The sequence below is a fragment of the Conger conger genome, chromosome 10 (assembly GCF_963514075.1).
Source record: "Conger conger chromosome 10, fConCon1.1, whole genome shotgun sequence".
Lineage (NCBI taxonomy): Eukaryota > Metazoa > Chordata > Actinopteri > Anguilliformes > Congridae > Conger > Conger conger.
In genome coordinates this window covers 924,819-946,193 of record NC_083769.1, presented here as the reverse complement: position 1 = coordinate 946,193, position 21,375 = coordinate 924,819, and the positions used below count along the sequence as shown (strand labels likewise).

Below are 21,375 nucleotides of genomic sequence, written 5' to 3'. Positions count from 1 at the left end.
TATGTGCTCTCCCTGCCTGTGTGTGTATGCATGTTTATGTGTATTTGTGTGTGTATGCATGTTTGTGTGTATTTGTGTGTATGCATGTTTATGTGTATGTGTGTATGCATGTTTATGTGCATTTGTGTGTGTATGCATGTTTATGTGTGTTTATGTGTATTTGTGTGTGTATGCATGTTTGTGTGTATTTGTGGGTGTACACTCCCGCATCTGTGGATATGTTTGTGTATGTGTGTGTGTATGGGTTTGTGTGCTTACATATACACCTATGCATGTACAGTGGGAGCAATAATTATTTGATCCCTTGCTGATTTTGTAGGTTTGCCCAGTTACAAAGAATGGAACTGTAGAATTTTAATCATAGGTACATTTTAACACTGAGAGACAGAATATCACAAAATAATCCACAATAACAACATCATATAAATTTTATTAATTTATAATTGTATTTTTGCATGAAATAAGTATTTGATCCCCTACCAATCAGCAATAATTCTGACTCCCAACTTGTTACATCGTTATGTAGCTGTATAAAAGACACCTGTCCACACAATCAATCAGATTCCAACGTTTCCACCATGGCCAAGACAAAGGAGCTGTCTAAGGACATCAGGGACAAAATTGTAGACCTGCACAAGGCTGGGATGGGCTACAAGAAAATAAGCAAGCAGCTTGGTGAGAAGTTAACAACTGTAGGAGCAATTATTAGAAAATGGAAGAAACACAAAGTCACCGCCAATCTCCCTCGGTCTGGGGCTCCACGCAAGATCTCACCTCGTGGGATATCAATGATCATGAGAAAGGTCAGGGATCAGCCCAGTACTACACAGGAGGAGCTTGTTATTGACCTGAAGGCAGTTGGGACCACAGTCACGAAGAGAACCATCAGTAACACACTACACGGTGAAGGATTAAAATCCTGCTGTGCGCGCAAGGTTCCTCTGCTGAAGAATCCACATGTACAGGCCCGTCTGAAGTTTGCCAAAGAACACCTAGATGATCCAGAGGAGGCTTGGGAGAAGGTGATGTGGTCAGATGAGACCAAAATAGAGCTATTTGGCATCAACTCGACTCACCGTGTTTGGAGGAGTACAACCCCAAGAACACCATCCCCACTGTGAAGCATGGAGGTGGAAACCTTATGCTTTGGGGGTGTTTCTCAGCTAAGGGGACAGGACGACTTCACCGTATCGAGGGGAGGATGAATGGGGCCATGTACCAGGAAATTTTGGGCGACAAGCCTCAGTGAGAGCACTGAAAATGGGTCGTGGATGGGTCTTCCAACATGACAATGACCCAAAACATACGGCCAAGGCAACAAAGGAGTGGCTCAAAAAGAAGCATATTAAGGTCCTGGGGTGGCCTAGCCAGTCTCCAGACCTAAATCCCATCGAAAATCTGTGGAGGGAGCTGAAGCTTCGAATTGCCAAGCGACAGCCTCGGAACCTTAAGGATTTGGAGAGGATCTGCAAAGAGGAGTGGACCAAAATCCCTCCCAAGATCTGTGCAAACTTGGTGAAAAACTGCAACAAACGTCTGACCTCTGTGCTTGCCAACAAAGGTTTCTCCACCAAGTATTAAGTCCTATTGTTCTATGGAGCAAATACTTATTTCATGTGAAAATATGATATTAAATGTATAAAATTTATATGATGTTGTTATTGTGGATTATTTTGTGATATTCTGTCTCTCAATGTTAAAATGTACCTATGATTAAAATTCTACACAGTTCCATTCTTTGTAACTGGGCAAACCTACAAAATCAGCAAGGGATCAAATAATTATTGCTCCCACTGTATATGTGTGTACCTGTGTGTGCACCATATACACCTATGCATGTATGTGTGTGTCCCTGTGTGTGCACGCATTAGGTCATGGCGCTGGATGCATGTGTGTGTGTGTACCTGTGTGTGCATTAGGCCATGGAGCTGGATGCATGTGTGTGTGTACCTGTGTGTGCATTAGGTCATGGAGCTGGATGCATGTGTGTGTGTACCTGTGTGTGCATTAGGTCATGGAGCTGGACGGGGAGAATGAGAAAGCTCTGTATCGGAGAGGAGAGGCCCGGTTGCTACGCAATGAATTCAGCCTGGCCATCGAGGACTTCCGGCATGTTCTGCAGGTCAACCCTACCAACCGGGCCGCCCACATGCAGATCTCCCTGTGCCAGCGCAGGATTCGTGAGCACCACGAGCAAGACAAGAAGACCTATGCAAACATGTTCCAGAAGTTTGCCGATCACGATGCCAAGGTATGCACAAGCACAATTCTACTACTACTCACAGCAGGTGAGAGAATCATTATCCCAGCCAGTAATATATTGGCTTGTTCTAGCAAAATAATTGGTGTGACGGTTTTTATTCTGTGTCAGCCAAAGAGGCATTTGAAATGATGATGTCATAACTCCCAACGGCATAACATACTAATTGTGAAGTCAGACTGATCATGTAACCATAACTGAAGGTTTGGAGTCTTATTGTAGTATTGTATCTGAACTACAACCTGCTATACTATATACCTGCTATACTATGCTATATTTCCTCAATCCATTCTCTGCAAAGAGGGGAAAGGGAGGATGTTATACTTGGGCGATGTTATACTTTGTTTAGAGGTAGGGCTTTGTAAAGTTTTAACAAAACACTTTATAAGTTTGACAAATTATTTGAGAAATTGATTCCCAAATGGTGATTTTTGGTTTAAATTTATGGTTTAAATATCAACACTAAGAAAATCTCTGTAGCGTTTTTTTAAATGTTGCTGTAAGTGCTGATATTTATCCTAGATAACTCAACAAACAAACAAAATGTGTCTAAAAATATGTGATAAGAGGTCTTACTCTTGAAATACGTAGGGTGCATGCACTCAGTAAGCACTTTATACTGGTTATGCTCTCAAAACAACCTTAATTCTCTGTGGCATGGATTACACATTATATTTAAAACATTCCTTTACATTCTGTTCCATGTTGACTTGATTGGATCACGCAATTTCATGGCATTTCTCAGCTGCACATTCATGCTGCGAATTTCCTGTTTGACCACATCACAAAGGTGTTCAATTGGATTCAGATCCGGTGACTGGGAAGGCCATTGAAGAACATTGAACTCATTGTCATGTTCATGAAACCAGTTTGAGATGACTTTTGCTTTGTGACATGTTGCATTATCATGCTGGAAGTAGCCATTAGAAGATTGGTACATTCTGGCCATGAAGGGATGCACATGGTCAGCAACAATCCTCAAATAGGCTGTGGCATTCAAACAATGATTATTTGATAAGGGCAAATGTCAACCTGAGCATGAAAAAATAAACATACTTACTTCCCAATTAAACGTATTATGTTCCAAACAGTCGATTGTGACCATTTTGAAATGTGTTAAAATGTAGACTAACAACAGAAAAATGCTTAAATAAAAATAATAATAATAATAATAATAATAATAATAATAATAATGATATATATATATACTTACATTAGTCATTTTGAGAGAGGGGGGGGGGGGGGGAGATTGAAGGGAAAAAATTGGGGTTTTCCAGAGCATGTGTGAGCTCTGAGAACGCAACTTGTGGAGGGAAATTCAACTTGGCAGCGCGCTCCTGCTAGACAAACAAGCAATCCTCTTTTGAAAAAAACCAAAATGATTATAAATGCCCAAATAATTGGAATCCGCCAAAAAAGAAAAGAAACCTTTTATTTCCTAGTCAGATTAAAGTGTACATTCTCAACATGGAAGACCTGGAGAAATTAATTGATGATTACTTTTATCGGGACATAATGGAAGACCACACTCACCTGCCAACAGAAACCAGCAACCCTTCAAAGAGAAAGAAGGCTGACTCCTCCACGAGCACAGATGATCTTATCTCCACCAAAATCAAAATCATTCATGTTTGAATTTTTGTTTTGTGGCCAAATGGGTGCTATGATAATGTGCAATAGCATATTTTATCATATCAGGATTTTGTTTGTCATTTTGTTTCCAAATGGCACATCCATAGTGAGTGAAGTTCTTGGAATTGGACATTAATGGGCCCAAAGTGTGCCAAGAAAAAATTCCTCACACATTTACACCACCTCCACCAGCCTGGACTGTAGACCCCTACAGCATTACACCACCTCCACCAGCCTGGACTGTAGACCCCTACACCATTATACCACCGCCATCAGCCTGGACTGTAGACCCCTACACCATTACACCACCTCCACCAGCCTGGACTGTAGACCCCTACACCATTACACCACCGCCACCAGCCTGGACTGTAGACCCCTACACCATTATACCACCGCCACCAGCCTGGACTGTAGACCCCTACACCATTACACCACCTCCACCAGCCTGGACTGTAGACCCCTACACCATTACACCACACCAAATTCTGACCCTACCATCTGTATGCCTCAGAGATTCATCAGGCCAGGCTACATTTTTCCAGTGTTCAACTCTCCAGTTTTGTTGCGCCTGTGCCCACTGCAGCCTCGGCTTTCTGTTCTTGGCTGACAGAAGTGGAACCCAGCGTGGTCTTCTGCTGCCTGAAGATTCGATGCGTTGTGCATTCTGAGATGCTTTTCTGCTCACCGCAGTTGTACAGGTTATCTGAGTTGCCGTAGCCTTTCTGTCAGCTCAAACTAGTCTGGCCAGTCTCTGTTAACCTCTCTCATCAACAAGGTGTTTCCGTCCGCACAACTGCTGCTCATTGGATGCTTTTAGTTTTTCACACCATTCTGGGTAAACTTTTGAGACTGTTATGCGCGAAATCCCAGGAGATCAACAGTTACAGAAATACTGAAATCAGCCAACAATCATGCCACAATCAGAATCACTCTCATGGTTGATGTGAACATTAACTGAAGCTCCTGACCTGTATCTGCATGATTTTATGCATTGCCACATGATTGGCTGATTAGATAATCGCATGATTGAGTTGGTGTACAGGTGTTCCTAATAAAGTGCTCAGTGAGCGTAAATGTTCTTTGTGTTTCTTCTTTAATGTAAATAGCATAATATGTTCTCTATCCTCCCTGTGACCTCTGCAGGTTGGGCGCTTGAGGAAGAGGAAAGAGGAGTGTGGGGGGTCCAATGAGAACAGAGACATGGGCGCCAAGAGGCGGCACAGAAGTCAGGAGCACCCCTGAGACACCGGGCATGTCCCTGAGACACCGGGCATGTCCCTGAGATGCTGAGACATGGACTAGCCCAGGAGGTTGGGGGGGGGGGGGGGGGGGGGGGGAGGGCAGGTCTCCCCAAATAACTCTGCAGATTGAGCTGACCTTAAGGACTGTGGACTGTGACCCTAAGCCTGTGGCACACCCTGCCCTGCCCTGCCCCCTGGGGTGGAGCCAGTGAGATGCTGCAGTTCCTCTGGTGTTCCTGCACATCAGGCTCAGTGCTCTACACCCTGAACACTTCAGCTCCCAGACTGCCTTTCTCCATTGCTGTCAGTACTATAATTATGATGATGGTGATGCTGATGATGTTGACTCTGATTATTATTATTGTTATTATTTATACTGCAGACACAGCTGCCTCATTGATATAATTGCCTGGGAGACGTCTGGCCCAGTTCAGTTAGAGACAGTGCCCCACGTCTGGCCCAGTTCAGTTAGAGAACAGTGCCCCACGTCTGGCCCAGTTCAGTTAGAGAACAGTGCCCCACGTCTGGCCCAGTTCAGTTAGAGAACAGTGCTCCACGTCTGGCCCAGTTCAGTTAGAGAACAGTGCCCCACGTCTGGCCCAGTTCAGTTAGAGAACAGTGCCCCACGTCTGGCCCAGTTCAGTCAGAGAACATACATTACATTACATTACATTATTGGCATTTGGCAGACGCTCTTATCCAGAGCGACGTACAACAAAGTGCATACCCATAACCAAGGATAAGTTCGCTGAAAGACCCTAGAGGTAAGTACAATTTCAACTGCAGTCCCCCATGTCTGGCCCAGTTCAGTTAGAGAACATACAAAGCCCCATGTCTGGCCCAGTTCAGTTAGAGAACAGTGCTCCACTTCTGGCCCAGTTCAGTTAGAGAACAGTGCCCCACGTCTGGCCCAGTTCAGTTAGAGAATAGTGCTCCACTTCTGGCCCAGTTCAGTTAGAGAACAGTGCCCCACGTCTGGCCCAGTTCAGTTAGAGAACAGTGCCCTACTTCTGGCCCAGTTCAGCTAGAGAACATACAGTGCCCCACTTCTGGCCCAGTTCAGTTAGAGAACATACAGTGCCCCACTTCTGGCCCAGTTCAGTTAGAGAACAGTGCCCTACTTCTGGCCCAGTTCAGCTAGAGAACATACAGTGCCCCACTTCTGGCCCAGTTCAGTTAGAGAACATACAGTGCCCCACTTCTGGCCAAGTTCAGTTAGAGAACAGTGTCCTACTTCTGGCCCAGTTCAGTTAGATAACAGTTCCAGCCCCCAAATAACGTCCCTTCTGTGGTTATACTGGGCTCCTTCTGCATGGGCACAGAAGCCCTCATATGACATCCCTTTTCCAGCTTGAAGTATACTCCAGGTAGCACATCCACCATTGTTTTTTTATTTTATTTATTTTGTTGCATTTTATATCAGACGTGAAATAAGAAACCCTTTTGTATGGAGAAAGACAACAAGGTTTCTTACAATGAGTTGAGACATGATTGGTAATGGAAATGATCTTGCTAAGCAAAGCCGGGAAATAATTAAATGGTGTTTCCACCATCAGGGCGACCTTTGACTACTTACAGTTTGATCATTAAGGTGAGTTATGTGAGTGTTTTGGGTGATATGATCCTATAAGTACTGTAATGAGTGAAGTTCTTATTGTTGAACTTTCAAACAAAGATAATTTACCACCATTGATACCCTCTGTTCTGTGGCCTCTACTATGCTTTAAATTGTTCAGTGTTAATATGGGCAATTTTACACCCTATTTTAATCCCTATTGGACTCACATATAAACTCTATTAGAGATGAAGAAACACTGAATATCCTGCTGTGTATAAACACATCAGATCTTATATTCAGCCTTGAACTGTGGCTGTGGCAGGGATGTAGAGAATGGCACAAATATGGACTCTGAATGGCACACCCACACATACACACACAGATACACACACACACACACATACACATACACGCACAGATACACACACACACACACACACACACACACACACATAGACACACATACACATACATGCACATACACATACACACACAGATGCACACACACACACACACGCACATGCACACATACAGTGAGCACCAAATGTCAGAGGACACTGAAGTCCTGGTTGTTTTCTTTATTTATTAAGGAATAATGTAATTATGATACTCCTATTATACTTCAATAATGCATTACTGAGAGAAGCGTATTACATTACATTACATTAATGGCATTTGGCAGAACAGTATTAGGATGGCCTTCCCACCACAGTCGCTGGAACTGAACCCAACTGAACATCTGTAAGAGTAAAAGAAGAAGAGAAAGGCCAAGCATCCAGTAACACCAGCAGATCATCTATGGGACATGTTGAGAAAGTGCTGGGATGAAATGGAAGATAAGATGTTGCATTAGCTGCAAGAATCAATGTCAAGCAGAGTGAAGGTGGTAATCAAGGCAAAAGATGTAACGGACAAGTAATACCAGTTTTTGAACTGCAATAAATACCTGCACATGTTTTCTTTACTTATATTGCTAAAAAATAATATATTGATGAATAAATTAGAGAAGAATTAATTTTCTGCTTGCCACAGTCCTTAGTAGTGTCCTCAGACTCGTGGTCCCTACTGCATTTGCACATAAACACGCACACACACACACACACAATCACACAAATGCAAACATTCACATGGGAATAACAATTTTTATTTTATCTTATGGCTTTTTGTTTAAAAAAACCTTATGAATAAATTAAAATAATAAAATGCTAATGTTATTGCTGTTACATGACATGTTTCTTTAGAATAAAATGCATTGTGTTGTCGACATGAACCCAGCAGAATACAATGATCCTCTGAAGCCTTAACCACCTCTGTCAGAAGCACGTGGACTAAAAATTTGATAACCTACATGCACTATTGCACAGGACCTACTCTTTAAATGCAACTACTAAAACAACTCCCTAAACCTCTTTTTTGGTGCCCATTATGTGTGTTCATATACCAACCTCACTGCTGATTAGGGAGAGCATAAGTGACCACCTAGGGCCCATTTGTCTACAGGGCAGACCAAAGTACAGTACTGAGCAAAGGTTTTAGGCAGGTGTGAAAAAATGCAGTAAGCATTTCTATTTTTTGCTTTCAAAAATAGAAATGTTAATAGTTTATTTTTATCAATTAACAAAATGCAAAGTGAGTAGAAGAAAAATATAAATCAAATCAATATTTGGTGTGACCACCCTTTGCCTTCAAGCCAGACAGACAGGGTGTGCTGTCCAAACTCTGTTGAAGAAGTACAAAGAAACGGGCAATGTAGACGCAGTGGTCGGCCAAGGAAACTTAGTGCAGCAGATGAAAGACACATCATGCTTACTTCCCTTCACAATCGGAAGATGTCCAGCAGTGCCATCAGCTCAGAATTGGCAGAAACCAGTGGGACCCAGTGTAGGGGTCCTCGCACGGGCTCCAAATAACGTAGGGATTTTATTCTCTACGAAACCGGGGCGCCAGTTAATGTTATGTAGCAGTATAACTGCAAAAAGTAATCAGTCTCATAAAATTACTGTTATCAGAAATATCCAGCCACAAATTTAGTATTTCAATTAATAATTAAAATAACCAATATTAATGATTGAACATACCGATAACCTGAAGGTTGGAAGTTCTTCGAAAGACTGCTTTAACTCGGCTCTCATGTCTATGCAATTCCAAAATGGACACCAGGGTTTAATAAAATATATTTATTAAACAACGTACAAACACAGAACAGATAAACTAACGAAAATTTAGTTGGGTAAATTAGTAGGTTAAGTTAGGGTGTGTATGTGTGTGTGTGGGCGTGCGCGAGCGTGCGTGTCGCTTGAACAAAAGAAAGGTGGGAGTAGCTAGCTTGAGTAAGCTAGAGTTCTGGGTGTGGTAATGAGTTAGAGTTAGCTGTGAGAAGGGACTACTTGCGTAGTTTTACTCTATATATGCGCAAAAGACGGCGAATCAATTCACGTACATATATATGTAGCTAACCAAACACATTACAATGGTAGGATGGTAAATATTGAAACACAGATTCTTAGCCGCGCGTTGTCGTCTGGTCCACTCGGTTGCTGGAAGGATGTTCGTTGCAGTTGTTCTTTGGTAAGCTTTGCAGGGGTAAACTGATGTAGCGTTCCGCGTACACCAGTTCCACTCGCTATAGGCCACGAAGTTACCGCGAGGTAACTGGGTGTGTCCATAGGCCTGGTAGTGCGCTGTGCAGCATTCAGCCTCTGTCCGAGTCTCGGAGCAGATGCGCTGAAGCGAATGGCCAAAAAGGGTGCGTCGAAGAGAAGAAGCAGAAGAAAGAAGCAGAAGAGAAGAGGCAGAAAGATCCCAAGAACATGTCTTGCTCTTGTACGGGACAGTTTATTGCTCCCGCCATTACGGGATTGGCTGAACCAAGTTAGACGTCATTCGTGGTGGACGTCGCAGAATTTTCATGTGGGAATGTGGAAGTTGTAGTCCCTACACCAGGTACACCCATCTACTGTGCAGAGAGGTCTGGGAAGTGCATGGAAACAAGGTACTCAACTATGCATGAAAACACAGGAACTGGGGTGCAGAAACATGGCAGCAGGTTCCCTGGGCTGATGAGTTGAAATATTTATGCAAATTGAGTTGGGGATTTAGTCAGAATTAATGGTCTCCTCAATGCTGAGAAGTACGGGCAGATACTTAATCCATCATGCAATACCATCAGGGAGGCATCTGATTGGCCCCAAATCTATTCTGCAGCAAGACAATGACCCCAGACATACAGCCAATGTATGTAAAGAAGAACAAGGAGTCCTGGAAGTGATGGTATGGCCCCCACAGAGCCCTGATCTCAACATCATCGAGTCTGTCTGGGATTACATGAAGAGACAGAAGCATTTGAGGGCTAAATCCACAGAAGAACTGTGGCTAGTTCTCCAAGATGTTTGGAACAACCTACCTGCTGAGTTCCTTCAAAAACTGTGCAAATATACCTGGAAGAATTGATGCTGTTTTGAAGGCAAAGGGTGGTCACACCAAATATTGATTTGATTTAGATTTTTCTTCTGTTCATGCATTTTGTTAATTGATGAAAAATCTTATTAAGCATTCTTATTTTACAGTATTTCACACCTGCTTAAAACACAGTACTCACAGTACTGTATGTCAGCACTGATTCTGTAAGTATGCACTCTACAGGTCAGCACTGATTCTGTAAGTATGCACCCTGTCAGCACAGCAGGTGGAGCTCTTCACTGCATGTAGGCTGCAAGAGCCAGAAATAGAAAATCACAAGTCATGGTTTTTTTTCAGATAATTTCTAATGTATAATTTTATACAAAAAATGTTAGTCTTTCGCATTCTGTGGTTTACTGTTCATTATACAACAACATGGGGTAGGCTGCAGACTACACTTTATTAATGCCACTGACACGTCTGTGTAGCCAAATAGCCTAGGCGACATAATTAGAGATTATATATAAATATACAAGACAAATATTTTTCCTAAATATATTTGAAAATTCATAATATTTGACCCATGTTTTTGCTCATATTTTATTGGTTTCATCATATTTGGCCCATTTCCTACTCATTTCACTCAAAAACATCATCATTTTTCTTGATTACCAGAGAGACATATTTCAAATGTCAAATTTTAAAATCAGTCAGTTTCTCAGGTCCGAAATTCATAATTTTTCTTGATTTCCAAGGAGGGTTTTTTTCCCCCATATTTTATTGGTTTCATCATATTTGGCCTATTAATTATTAATTTCAGTCAGAAAATCTAAATCTAAAATCGGTCGTTTCAGTCAGTTTCTCAGGTCCGGAATTCATCATTCTTCTTAATTTCCAAGGAGACATTTTCCCAAAATTGTTCATATTTTCTTCTCACATTTTATTGGTTTTTATCAAATTTCCTATAAATTTCAGTGAAAAAATATGAATTTTAAAATCATTCTTTTAAGTCAGTTTCTCAGGTCTTGGGCTCATCATTTTTCTTGATTTCCAATGGTGTCAATTTATACTAATCATACATTCTGTGCACATGCCTTTATTACGATTACTTGGTATTTATCAACATACACAAAGCTGTGTCTGTGTGTCTTTCATGAATCTGGCGAGTGCTTTTGGAATTCAGAAATTATTGAAAAATGAGGCCCATCTTGACTATAGTCAAGATGCTTTTGTTCCAAACAAGACATGTCATGCCTCCTACACATTTGTAGGGAATTCTCTATGGGTATGCGTAAGGGAGTCCCTATGGCTGTACACTTTTTAGAGGCACAGCACTGGTTAGGGTGGTTAGGTCAGTAAGAAATCTTTATTTCCCAAGTTGTCCCATATTAGGGCCTCTTGGGAAATAAAAGTTTGCACTGGCCTTTCAGAGTACTGAAGCCTCTGTACTTTTATATCTTGCTCTGCCATAGGCAATCGCTCTATCCAATGCCACCCGGTCAAAGGGGGGGAGATCCTGAAGGCCAACTGCTATTACTTGATTGTAATGTTGCTTTAAAATGTTCATATTAAGTTGCATCCATTAATCCGTTTTATTTTGGCGGCAGGTTCCGCATTAGGAGATGAAGGTTTGATAAAATAGGTTAATTTATTGACCTGCCTTGACACATCCCCACCCTATCAGCAACCTCAGCATGATGGACAGCTTGTAATATTTTGAAGTATTTCTTTTCCAATTTATGTTCTGACTCACGGACAGAGTTAGATAGCCTAGTGCCACCTTCACTTCTACTTGTCCTATTATGACGGTGATAGAATGATGATTGCCCATATTTAAAAAGCAATTCCATTTAATGATTGCCATTAAAAGTAATTCCAACCACTGTTTGCAGTGGTAGGGAGGATCCTTCCCCAGGCAGAGGTTTTTGTACCTTTAATCCAGTACCTGACACAGCTCCCCCGAGTAACGCAACCCTTACTAAAACAGAACATTATAGGGTGCTGAAGGCTGTGGAAGGACACCTCTTCGTTGTACAGCCTTGTGACCCAGTGCATTGAACTAATAGCACAGCAGGGAATATCCTGAACTCTTGGATGAAACAATTAAACTAGAGGTTGGGGGGACTGAGATCACTCACCCCTACACAATCCAATATAGTGAACTTAGAGTGGACAAAGACTATCTTCGTAGAGACCTTTACAAGTATCACAGACGTCTAAAATTATTAGATCACTTTGCATATACCACATATCCTGTCCCAAAATTGTTAATCGAACCCTGTAAGTGGGAAGCTAAATGGGACTCCTGAGCCAATAAAAAATCTAATTAGGTGCGACACTCAAGGACTCAAGGGAGTTTCTTATAGAACTGTGGGAGAGGATAATTTATCAATGGAAGAACGGTAAGTATTAAACAAATTAAGACAAAACCAGGACATAGTAAGACCTGCAGATAAGGGATCAAAGATAGTCATTATGGATAAAACCCAATACCTTACAGTGGCAACTGCATAATTCTAGACATTATGTACCTCTGGCTCGCTCTTTAAAACTGGAGATGCAGAGTAGGGTCCAGGAAATTGTGAGAGAGCTGTATGAGAATAAATATCTCCTCTAAACAAAAATACTAATTTTGTGTCTAGGAAACGACAGAGTCCAAATCTTCAATTTGTCGAAAAACATCTTCACGAGGGAAAAGACGACACCACGGCAGCAAGTTCTTCAGGAAAATCAGACTTCATTAGCAGCAGCGCATAAAGCCGGATCAGTTCTCCAGACTGCCATTTTTACACCCATTTTATACACCGTTAAAACATCATTCTGGCCAATCACCCACACTGTTCTTATCTTAAGTCCTCCTAAACCATCAGCTGACTTGGCAGCGCTACCTTCTCGGTTTTGAAACCATCGTGGCGAATCGCCCTATTGATTTCCAAAACAAAAAAGGATTTTATTACATACATCTTGCTTTGTAGGCTGTATTTTTAACAAAGTGGAATAATTAACATAGGAATCATGTAACACACGGTGCTATTCACTATATAGTTTTTTCCAGAACTTTCTACGACCTGTAGATCATTTTTGGTACTTTCCACTTCATATTCATCATTTTACTCAACTTTAGATTACATATGGGTCACTTATGCACTTCTAACACAAACTTATCAACAGTAAATCATAGGAAATATACAGACATACTAAACATTTGATCAATATTATCTTCTAATATTCTTTTCTAATATACAGACATACTGAACATTCTATTCTTTTTTTTTTAAAGATATTTTTTAGGCCTTTTTCAGCTTTATTGGACAGTATTTAGTATAGAGAGACAGGAAGAATGGGAGCGAGAGAGAGGGGAAGATATGCGCCAAATGTCGGACGGTCGGATTCGAACCGCCGACGTCGCTGCTCGCAATGAGCATGCGGTCAGTGCTCTACAGGCTGCACCACCGAGACACCCCATTAATTATTCTCTTCTAAGTGAGTAAATGTACGTTGCATTCTTTGCATTCTTTGCTCTCATTTCAACAGTTTTCACTGTGGTTTCTTGCGTTTTAATAAGCTCAGCTATAATTAATGTTCTAGGTTCATTTGATTTGATAACAAGCAGCGTACATATGATATATTGATTATAAGTCACTTGCATATCGATACACTTCTGGCATAAAACATTGAGAGTCCCAGAGAAATCAGCTGTAAAGGCATATCTCGCTTTGCCCGCTGTCCTTGACACAGTTCGAGACGCCTCCCCCTGCCTGCTGGCTGCTTTTATTAAACTCCGGTTACATATGGGTTCACTGTGTAATTCTAGCACAATTTAGCAGTTAATCAGTTTGAAACTATACAGGGTACATATCATACTTTAATATGGATATATTGATACACTTTTAGCATACATCATCGAGAGTTTTGGAGGATCCAGCCTGCTCATCAAGGTGGAGTCTGATTTTGACTTGTGATTGTTTATCATGCTTTTAGGAGGGAGATCTTTTGTTCTGTGAATTTTCCCCTATACTATCTGTATGGCTTGGACTCTCCACACCCACGGAAATTCTATCCCCTTCCGAAGATCCATAAGGATCCTAGGATGTGGACTGTTCCTCACGAGATTATGGAAGCGAATCGTATCGAGCAGCAGAGTATATTGACTCTTTCATAATTCCTTATTCCAGAAACACCCTAGCTATGTGAAGGATACATATGAATTTGTAAACAAGATCAAAACAATAGATGTCCCACCTGGAGCAATGCTTTTCTCCATTGATATAGATTCGCTGTATACCAACATAGATACTCAATTGGGTCTAAAGGCATGAAATACCCTGATTCCACGAGACCGGACGAGGCCCTTCTTTCCCTTCTGGAGCTAGGTCTGACACGAAATGATTTTGAGTTCAGATCCAGACATTTTCTCCAGGTGCATGGTACTGCAATGGGGAAGAAGTTTGCTCCGGCATATGCCAATATTTATATGCCGGATTGGGAGCAAACTGTCTTCCCCAAATGCTCTAAGATCCCCTCATTGTACATTCGGTACCTGGATGACATTTTTGGGGTTTGGTACTACTCGCAGTCTGACTTTGAAGACTTTATTAATGTGTAGGAAATTGGTCCTTTGTGAAGTAAAACTAGTAGTCTGATATTCAGGTTAGCAACAATGTATTCATATAGCAAAAATAGTCTTTAATTACAGTATGAAGCATACCGGGTAAAAGCAAGGCAGTTCCATTACAAACTCATGTTAGAAAGGAATGAGCTTTTATGCCCCAAACCTACTGATGTAAAATACAGGAAGTTGTCCCTGATTGGGTGACAGGCAGACAAATACACATTATGTTGTATGCAAATGAGGTGATCAAGGAAACCAAATGGTCATTGTCAGCAAAGAAGACAGTGAACCCCCCTTGATCATTCAGTATGGGCTTCCTAACCCCCCTTGATCATTCAGTACAATTGAGGTGTTAGGTGACCATCCAAGAACAGTGAAGCAGGAAATGTATTCTTTCCTACAAGCGTTTTGAACGGACATCATAACTCAATCATGGTAAAGTATAATTAACAAAGGGAAAAGATTGAATTCCTTGATACGGAAGTTTTTATTATGAGGGGGGACAATGGGCAGGATAGTCTGGGACGAGAGTGTACTTCAAACCAACCGATACTCACACCTTGTTACATAAAATGAGTTACCATCCTAAACATACATAGGGCGATCATAAAATCCCAACTAATAAGGTTTAGTAGGATATATACGAGGCCTGAGGATGTCAAGTTGGCAATAAGGGTACTCTTTAAAGCTCTCAGATCAAGGGGTTACAGTAGGACATTTCCTCACTCTATTAAAGCTGAAGTTCAACAAAGCTCTCAACAGGTAAAAATACCGGGTACAGCGAATTGAAATGATGTGACCACTTTCTCCTCGGTCTCACTAAAATTTTATTCCTAATTGAGAACTCATTTTAAAGAACTACAGGACGCTACTGAGCCTTTGTCAGAGTTCAGATTTATAATGGCTTTTAAAAGGAATAAAAATGTAAAGGATTTGTTGGTTCATGCCTCATTAGGAAACCGCAAAAAAATTATACACATTTTAGATCTATAAAGTATATTACTAATAAACACATGGATTTGAGTGCTCCAGTCTGGCAAACTTTCCAGCTAGAATCTTCAAATCTAGTTTATATAATAGAATGTTGAATTTGTAACAAACTGTACATTGGGCAGACAAAAAACAAATTACTACAACGGTTAAAACACATATACTGCATCGATCGATCAGATAAAATGACAGAACTCTATGTGCATTTTCGAAGACATGGGAAGGAAAATTTTATGATTTCGGGCCTTGAGTCTGGGGTGGGGTGATCTAGAGCCCAGAGATTAGCCACTAAAAGATATTGGATACAAAAATTTAAAACTATTTTGCCCAATGGGCTTAATGAAGTGGAATGAAATCTCAGGGTTAAGCTCAGGATCGGGAGAGACAGACGTTTTTAGGGATTTGAAAGTGGTGAACGTACACCAATGATGTGATATGGTTTGTGACCTGTGTGTGTATAAATATATATTACATTTATTGGCATATCATGAATTTATGCCCCTGCCCCCTCCTTTTTTTGTCAACTAGCACTTATCGAGCACTTCATTAATTTGGTGTATAGCCTATTCCTTTTCTTTGAAAAATAAATCCCATTAACCTAAATACAAAAGGAAAAGATGCCCGATGTATCTAGATAATTTGTACAAAAAAAAGCCCGACCCCGAAGACTTAATGTTGTGGAAGGTGATACACCCTTTGTCCAGTCGACCATGGATGGCAGACTGGTTTTTTGAGCAAGAAGGTTGGTGGAAAATAAACTTGTGTGCCCGTGCTCTTCTGCTGGTCCTTGTGGCAAGCAGAAAATCAATTCTTCTCACCTAACCCTAACCCGTTTTTCAGGTTCAGGCTTATAATTTTTTTCCTGCTTCCCAGGGAGGCGATTTAAAAAAAAAGAATTTGACACTTTCTTTCACATATTTTTGGGCTTTCATCATAGTTTCCTATTCATTTCAGTCAAAAGAATCACAATTTTAAAACAGCTGGATTTTTCAGGTCCGCAGGATATCATTTTTTCCTGGTGGTAGGTTATATGTTATATATGCAGACTAATGGTGTGTACACCATTTGCAGCTCCAGATATGACCAGAATGATTATTTTATGATGACATGCTCTTTGGAACCTATCTTCTCAAAATGTGCATATCTTGAAGAATGAATGCTTTACTTGCTTCCAAATGGCAAATGTTTTTTGGTGGTAGGTTTATGTTATAGCTAGAGACTAATGGTATGTACACCATTTGGAGCTCCAGATATGAACAGAAGAAGAAAGTTAAAGCAACACATCCATAACTCGTAAAATACACATGGAGTGCTGTTCTAAACTTAGTCATCATGAGTGCAATTGAATATTTTTATTTATTTATTTATTTTTGGGTAGACAAGAGGGATATCGGAAAGGGGGGGGGGGAATTACAAATGTACATCAAATTTACATCATTCTACATCAAATCAACACAATGTAGCTATTTACACCATTTGGAGCTTGAGATATGATCAGTATGATCATTTCAAGCTTACGCGCTCTTAACCTATCTTCTCAAAATGTGCATATCTTGAAGTGTGAAATGCTCTATTTCAAAATGGTAAATGTTTTCTGGTGGTAGGTCATATACAGACTAATGATATGTACACCCTTTGGAGCTTGAGACATGACCAGAATAATTATTTCAAGCTGTCCCTCTCATTGTACCCTGTCTTGTCAAAATGTACATGTCTTGATGAGTGAATGCTGTACTTGCTTCCAAATGGCAAATGTTTTCTGGTGGTAGGTTATATGTTATATGGTATGTACACCATTTGGAGCTCCAGATATGACCAGAAATACTATTTCAAGCTTTTGCGCTCTTAAAAACGTACGTATCAAATAAACAATATTTAGCTATTGACACCATTTGGAACTTAAGATATGATCAGTATGATCATTTCGAGTGTAGGAGGGAGGCGAAGTGTGACTGCCATCTGTGAGGAGCCTGTGAGCTGGGGGTTGACTCTGCCATTTGTGAGGTGGGGGTTCTGGTGTGTGTCAAAAGGGACAAAGGACAATGCTGTTTGTAGTACCTTTTGACGAGTTCCAGACCAGTGACGCCAAGAAGATAAGGGATAGATATATGGTGGGTGGATGAGCGGTCCCTGGCAATTAGGCCATGTGGGCCATTAAAACTCCTGGGAAAAGAATGTGACTAAAATCTTATGACCCCAAACCTGGTCACTTCCAGGGGGAAAGACTCCGGGCAGTACCACAGTGCCCTCCTTTGGGCACTGCTGTCATTACCCCAGGGACTACTCTCTTGGAGGAAAACCTCAGAACTGTGGTTGAGATGGTCAATAGACCCGGTACAATATTGTAAACATTGCCCATGTGATCCTTGTTGTATTGCATTATGCCCATTGTTGTAATAACAGGAATTACATGTAAAATGGATACACAGGAGGGAGGTTTCATGATAACTGCACCATAACAAAACATTAGGATAATCTGTTTTGTATGGATGTGATCCAGTAAAATCAAGGAATCAGATGAGATTCATTTCATACCAAATGGATTTTAATAAACCATAGTTTCAATAACTCAAGGGAAAACCTACACGTCCTCTCTTGGTAATCATCTAATTTTCCCTACACAACAACCCCCAACGGTCGGGGTCTAAATTCCAGATTCGACAACCCCACCAGGCTAATTTACGGCACTGCCGCCTAGATCAAACACATGATTTGGCATAAAAGTCAGGTAGACTAGCCTATCAGGGAAGATCGTATTCGACTTCCCACACAGCATATTGTACGTGTATGTAAGTATCAGGAAGATCGTATTCGACTTCCCACACAACATGTCTTGTGTATGTATGTATGTATGTATGTGTAGCAGTGGAAGATCGCACTCGATTTCCCACACTGTGCATACTTTGTATATGTGTGTAGCGAAAGCAGGCTGGGTAAGACTATGTCACTCTATTCTTTTTATCTTCAATTTGTCTTTTCGTAATTGACTGTTTTATTCTACGCTAACTGCCTACCCGTCTGCAAATAAATTATTTTGTTTGTAACTTGCGTGATCTCCATGACTCTAATTCATCTTGTACCTTTTCAGCCTAAATTACAACTGAATATTGAGGGGGACAATGGGGACCAAGGACTGACCGATCGGCAGTCCCTTGGTACAGGTGATAGTTCTAATCTTCTCAAATTGTGCATATCTTGAAGAGTGAAAGCACTACTGCTTCCAAATGACAAATGTATTATGGTGGAAGGTTCTATCTCAAATTAACACTATTTAGCTATTTAAAGATATTAGCAGAATTACTATTTCAAGCTTCCATGCTCTTATGAACCTATCTTCTGAAAAATGTGCATATCTTGAAGCGTGAAATGTTCTACTTCAAAATAGTAAATGTATTATGGTGGTTGGTTATATGTTATATATACAGACTACTGGAATGTACACCATTTGCTGATTGAGATATGAACTGAATAATGATTTCAAGCGTTTCCGCTCTTAGGAACTTTGTTGTGATATGTGATGACTTATATGGTTATGCATTGATTTATGTTGACCACTAGGTGTCCTCATTTGACCCTCTACAAAAGCCACACCCCAAACATTTGTAGCCAGATCTAGTATGTTGAGAGACATGTATGCTGTTTGCTGCCACTTGCCACAACCAGTCTTGAATAAATGAATTGCAAGAACCCACGTTTCTTCATTGATAGAAAGAAACATTACATGGTACCAGGAGTGGGCACGAGTCGTCATGATGGAAAGTGTGAAGCCACCAGACGCTGTGAATTGGGCTGGAAATGTGGATTATGAGTGGCGTACCTTCAAACAGCGTTTCATGCTGTATCTGATGGCTGTAGGACTGGATGGAAAGTCTGATACACGGAGGATTGCATTGCTTCTGACCGTCGCGGGATAACAGGCTGTGGAAGTATACAACACGAGGTCATCCAAAAGTTTGATGAACACTGTCCACCAAAGAAAAATGAGACCTTTGAACGGTATGTGTTTCACTCAAGAATGTAACAGCCTGCTGAAAGTTGATGTGTTTCTGACGGACTTAAAGCTAAAAGCTAGAACGTGTAACTTTGGAGTTGTGCATGATTCTATGATCCGTGATCAGCTTGTGTTTGGCATACAAGATTCCAAGTTGAGGGAGAGGTTACTGCGGGAGACAGAGCTAACCCTTGAATCTGCTGTGAAAATATGCCATGCCAGTGAATTAGCCGTGCAGCATGCCAAAACATTTTCGAGTGAGGCTAAAAACGGCGCAGCAGTCGCCATGGTGTCAAAGAAGACATACAATAAAGGACCGAGGAAGTTCAGTCAACAAAGGAAATCTGAGACTTTTAATTGTAAAAGATGTGGGGGTTGTCATGCACCAAAACAATGCCCAGCATATGGAAAAATGTGCCACAAGTGTAAAGGACAGAATCCCTTTTCCAAGCAGTGCTTTTCCAAGGGGAAACAAGGCAGAGGAGAACATGTACACATGGTGGAGTAAAATGACCTGTGTGATTCCTTCTTTGTGGGCATGGTTACACAGGATGTGGACAACATGCCTGAAGAGGCCAAACAGACAAGTGTGAATAGAGTGGAGCAGGACAAGTGGACCGAGCCATTGCACATAAATGGAGCTACAATTGCTTTCAAACTGGATACAGGAGCAAAGGCTAACATGATAAATGAACTTCACATCAGAGCCATGAAGGTGAAGCCCCATATTAGTCCTAATCCAATTCCACTAAAGGCCTACAATGGACAGCCCATCCCCACAAGAGGAATGTGCAGACTGAAGGTGAGAGTAAAAGGAAAAGAACATCACCTCATGTTTGTAATTGTACCAGATGGTCATGACTCACTGTTAGGTGATGAAGCATGTGAACAATTGGGTCTAGTCAAGAGGATGTATAGCATCAAAACAAATGCACAGAACAACGTAGAGACAATAGTGGATCAGTATACAGATGTATTTCGAGGGTTTGGTGTCTTACCATACACCTACAAGATCCAACTAAAAGATGATGCACAGCCAGTCATTCATGCTCCCAGGCGAGTTCCAGCAGCACTCAGAGAGAAGCTAAAGCAAGAGCTCGACCGAATGACATCACTGGGAGTTATAAAAAGAGTGGAGGAGCCCACTGAGTGGGTGAATTCGATGGTGTGTGTCAAGAAACCAAATGGTGATATACGTGTGTGCATGGATCCAAAAGACCTAAATGCCAACATTAAAAGAGAACACTATCAGATTCCAACCCGAGACGAAATAACAAGTGAAATGGCCGGTGCAAAGTACTTCAGTAAACTGGATGCTTCACAGGGCTTTTGGCAAATAAAACTGCATGAGGACAGCACATTCAATACACCGTATGGCCGCTACTCATTCCAGAGAATGCCTTTTGGAATATGCTCTGCTCCTGAAGTGTTTCACAGAACTATGGAACACATACTGGAAGGTGTAGAAGGTGCACGGGTGTACGTGGATGACGTAGTGGTCTGGGGATCAACCCTGGAGCAGCACAGTGAGAGACTCATCAAAGTGTTGCACAACATCAAAAAGTATGGATTAAAGCTGAACAGAGCAAAATGCCAGTTTGGTGTGGGAGAAATCACCTTTCTGGGAGACAAGCTGTCCCGAGTAGGTATAGAACCTGACATCCGCAAGGTGAAAGCTATACTGGAGATGCC

At 41.2% G+C, this 21,375-nt stretch overlaps 1 protein-coding gene across 1 annotated transcript in view; it reads left to right on the top strand.

Annotated features, from left to right (window-relative positions):
* Window positions 1-5,203, top strand: part of fkbp5 (FKBP prolyl isomerase 5) — a 44,238-nt gene extending 39,035 nt beyond the window's left edge. Inside the window, exons 10-11 of the mRNA XM_061256968.1 lie at window positions 2,012-2,251; window positions 5,036-5,203. Of these exons, the coding sequence (XP_061112952.1) occupies window positions 2,012-2,251; window positions 5,036-5,134 (339 nt within the window). The 3' untranslated portion in view covers window positions 5,135-5,203. The remainder of the gene's footprint in view (window positions 1-2,011; window positions 2,252-5,035) is intronic.
* Window positions 5,204-21,375: the final 16,172 nt, after the last annotated feature.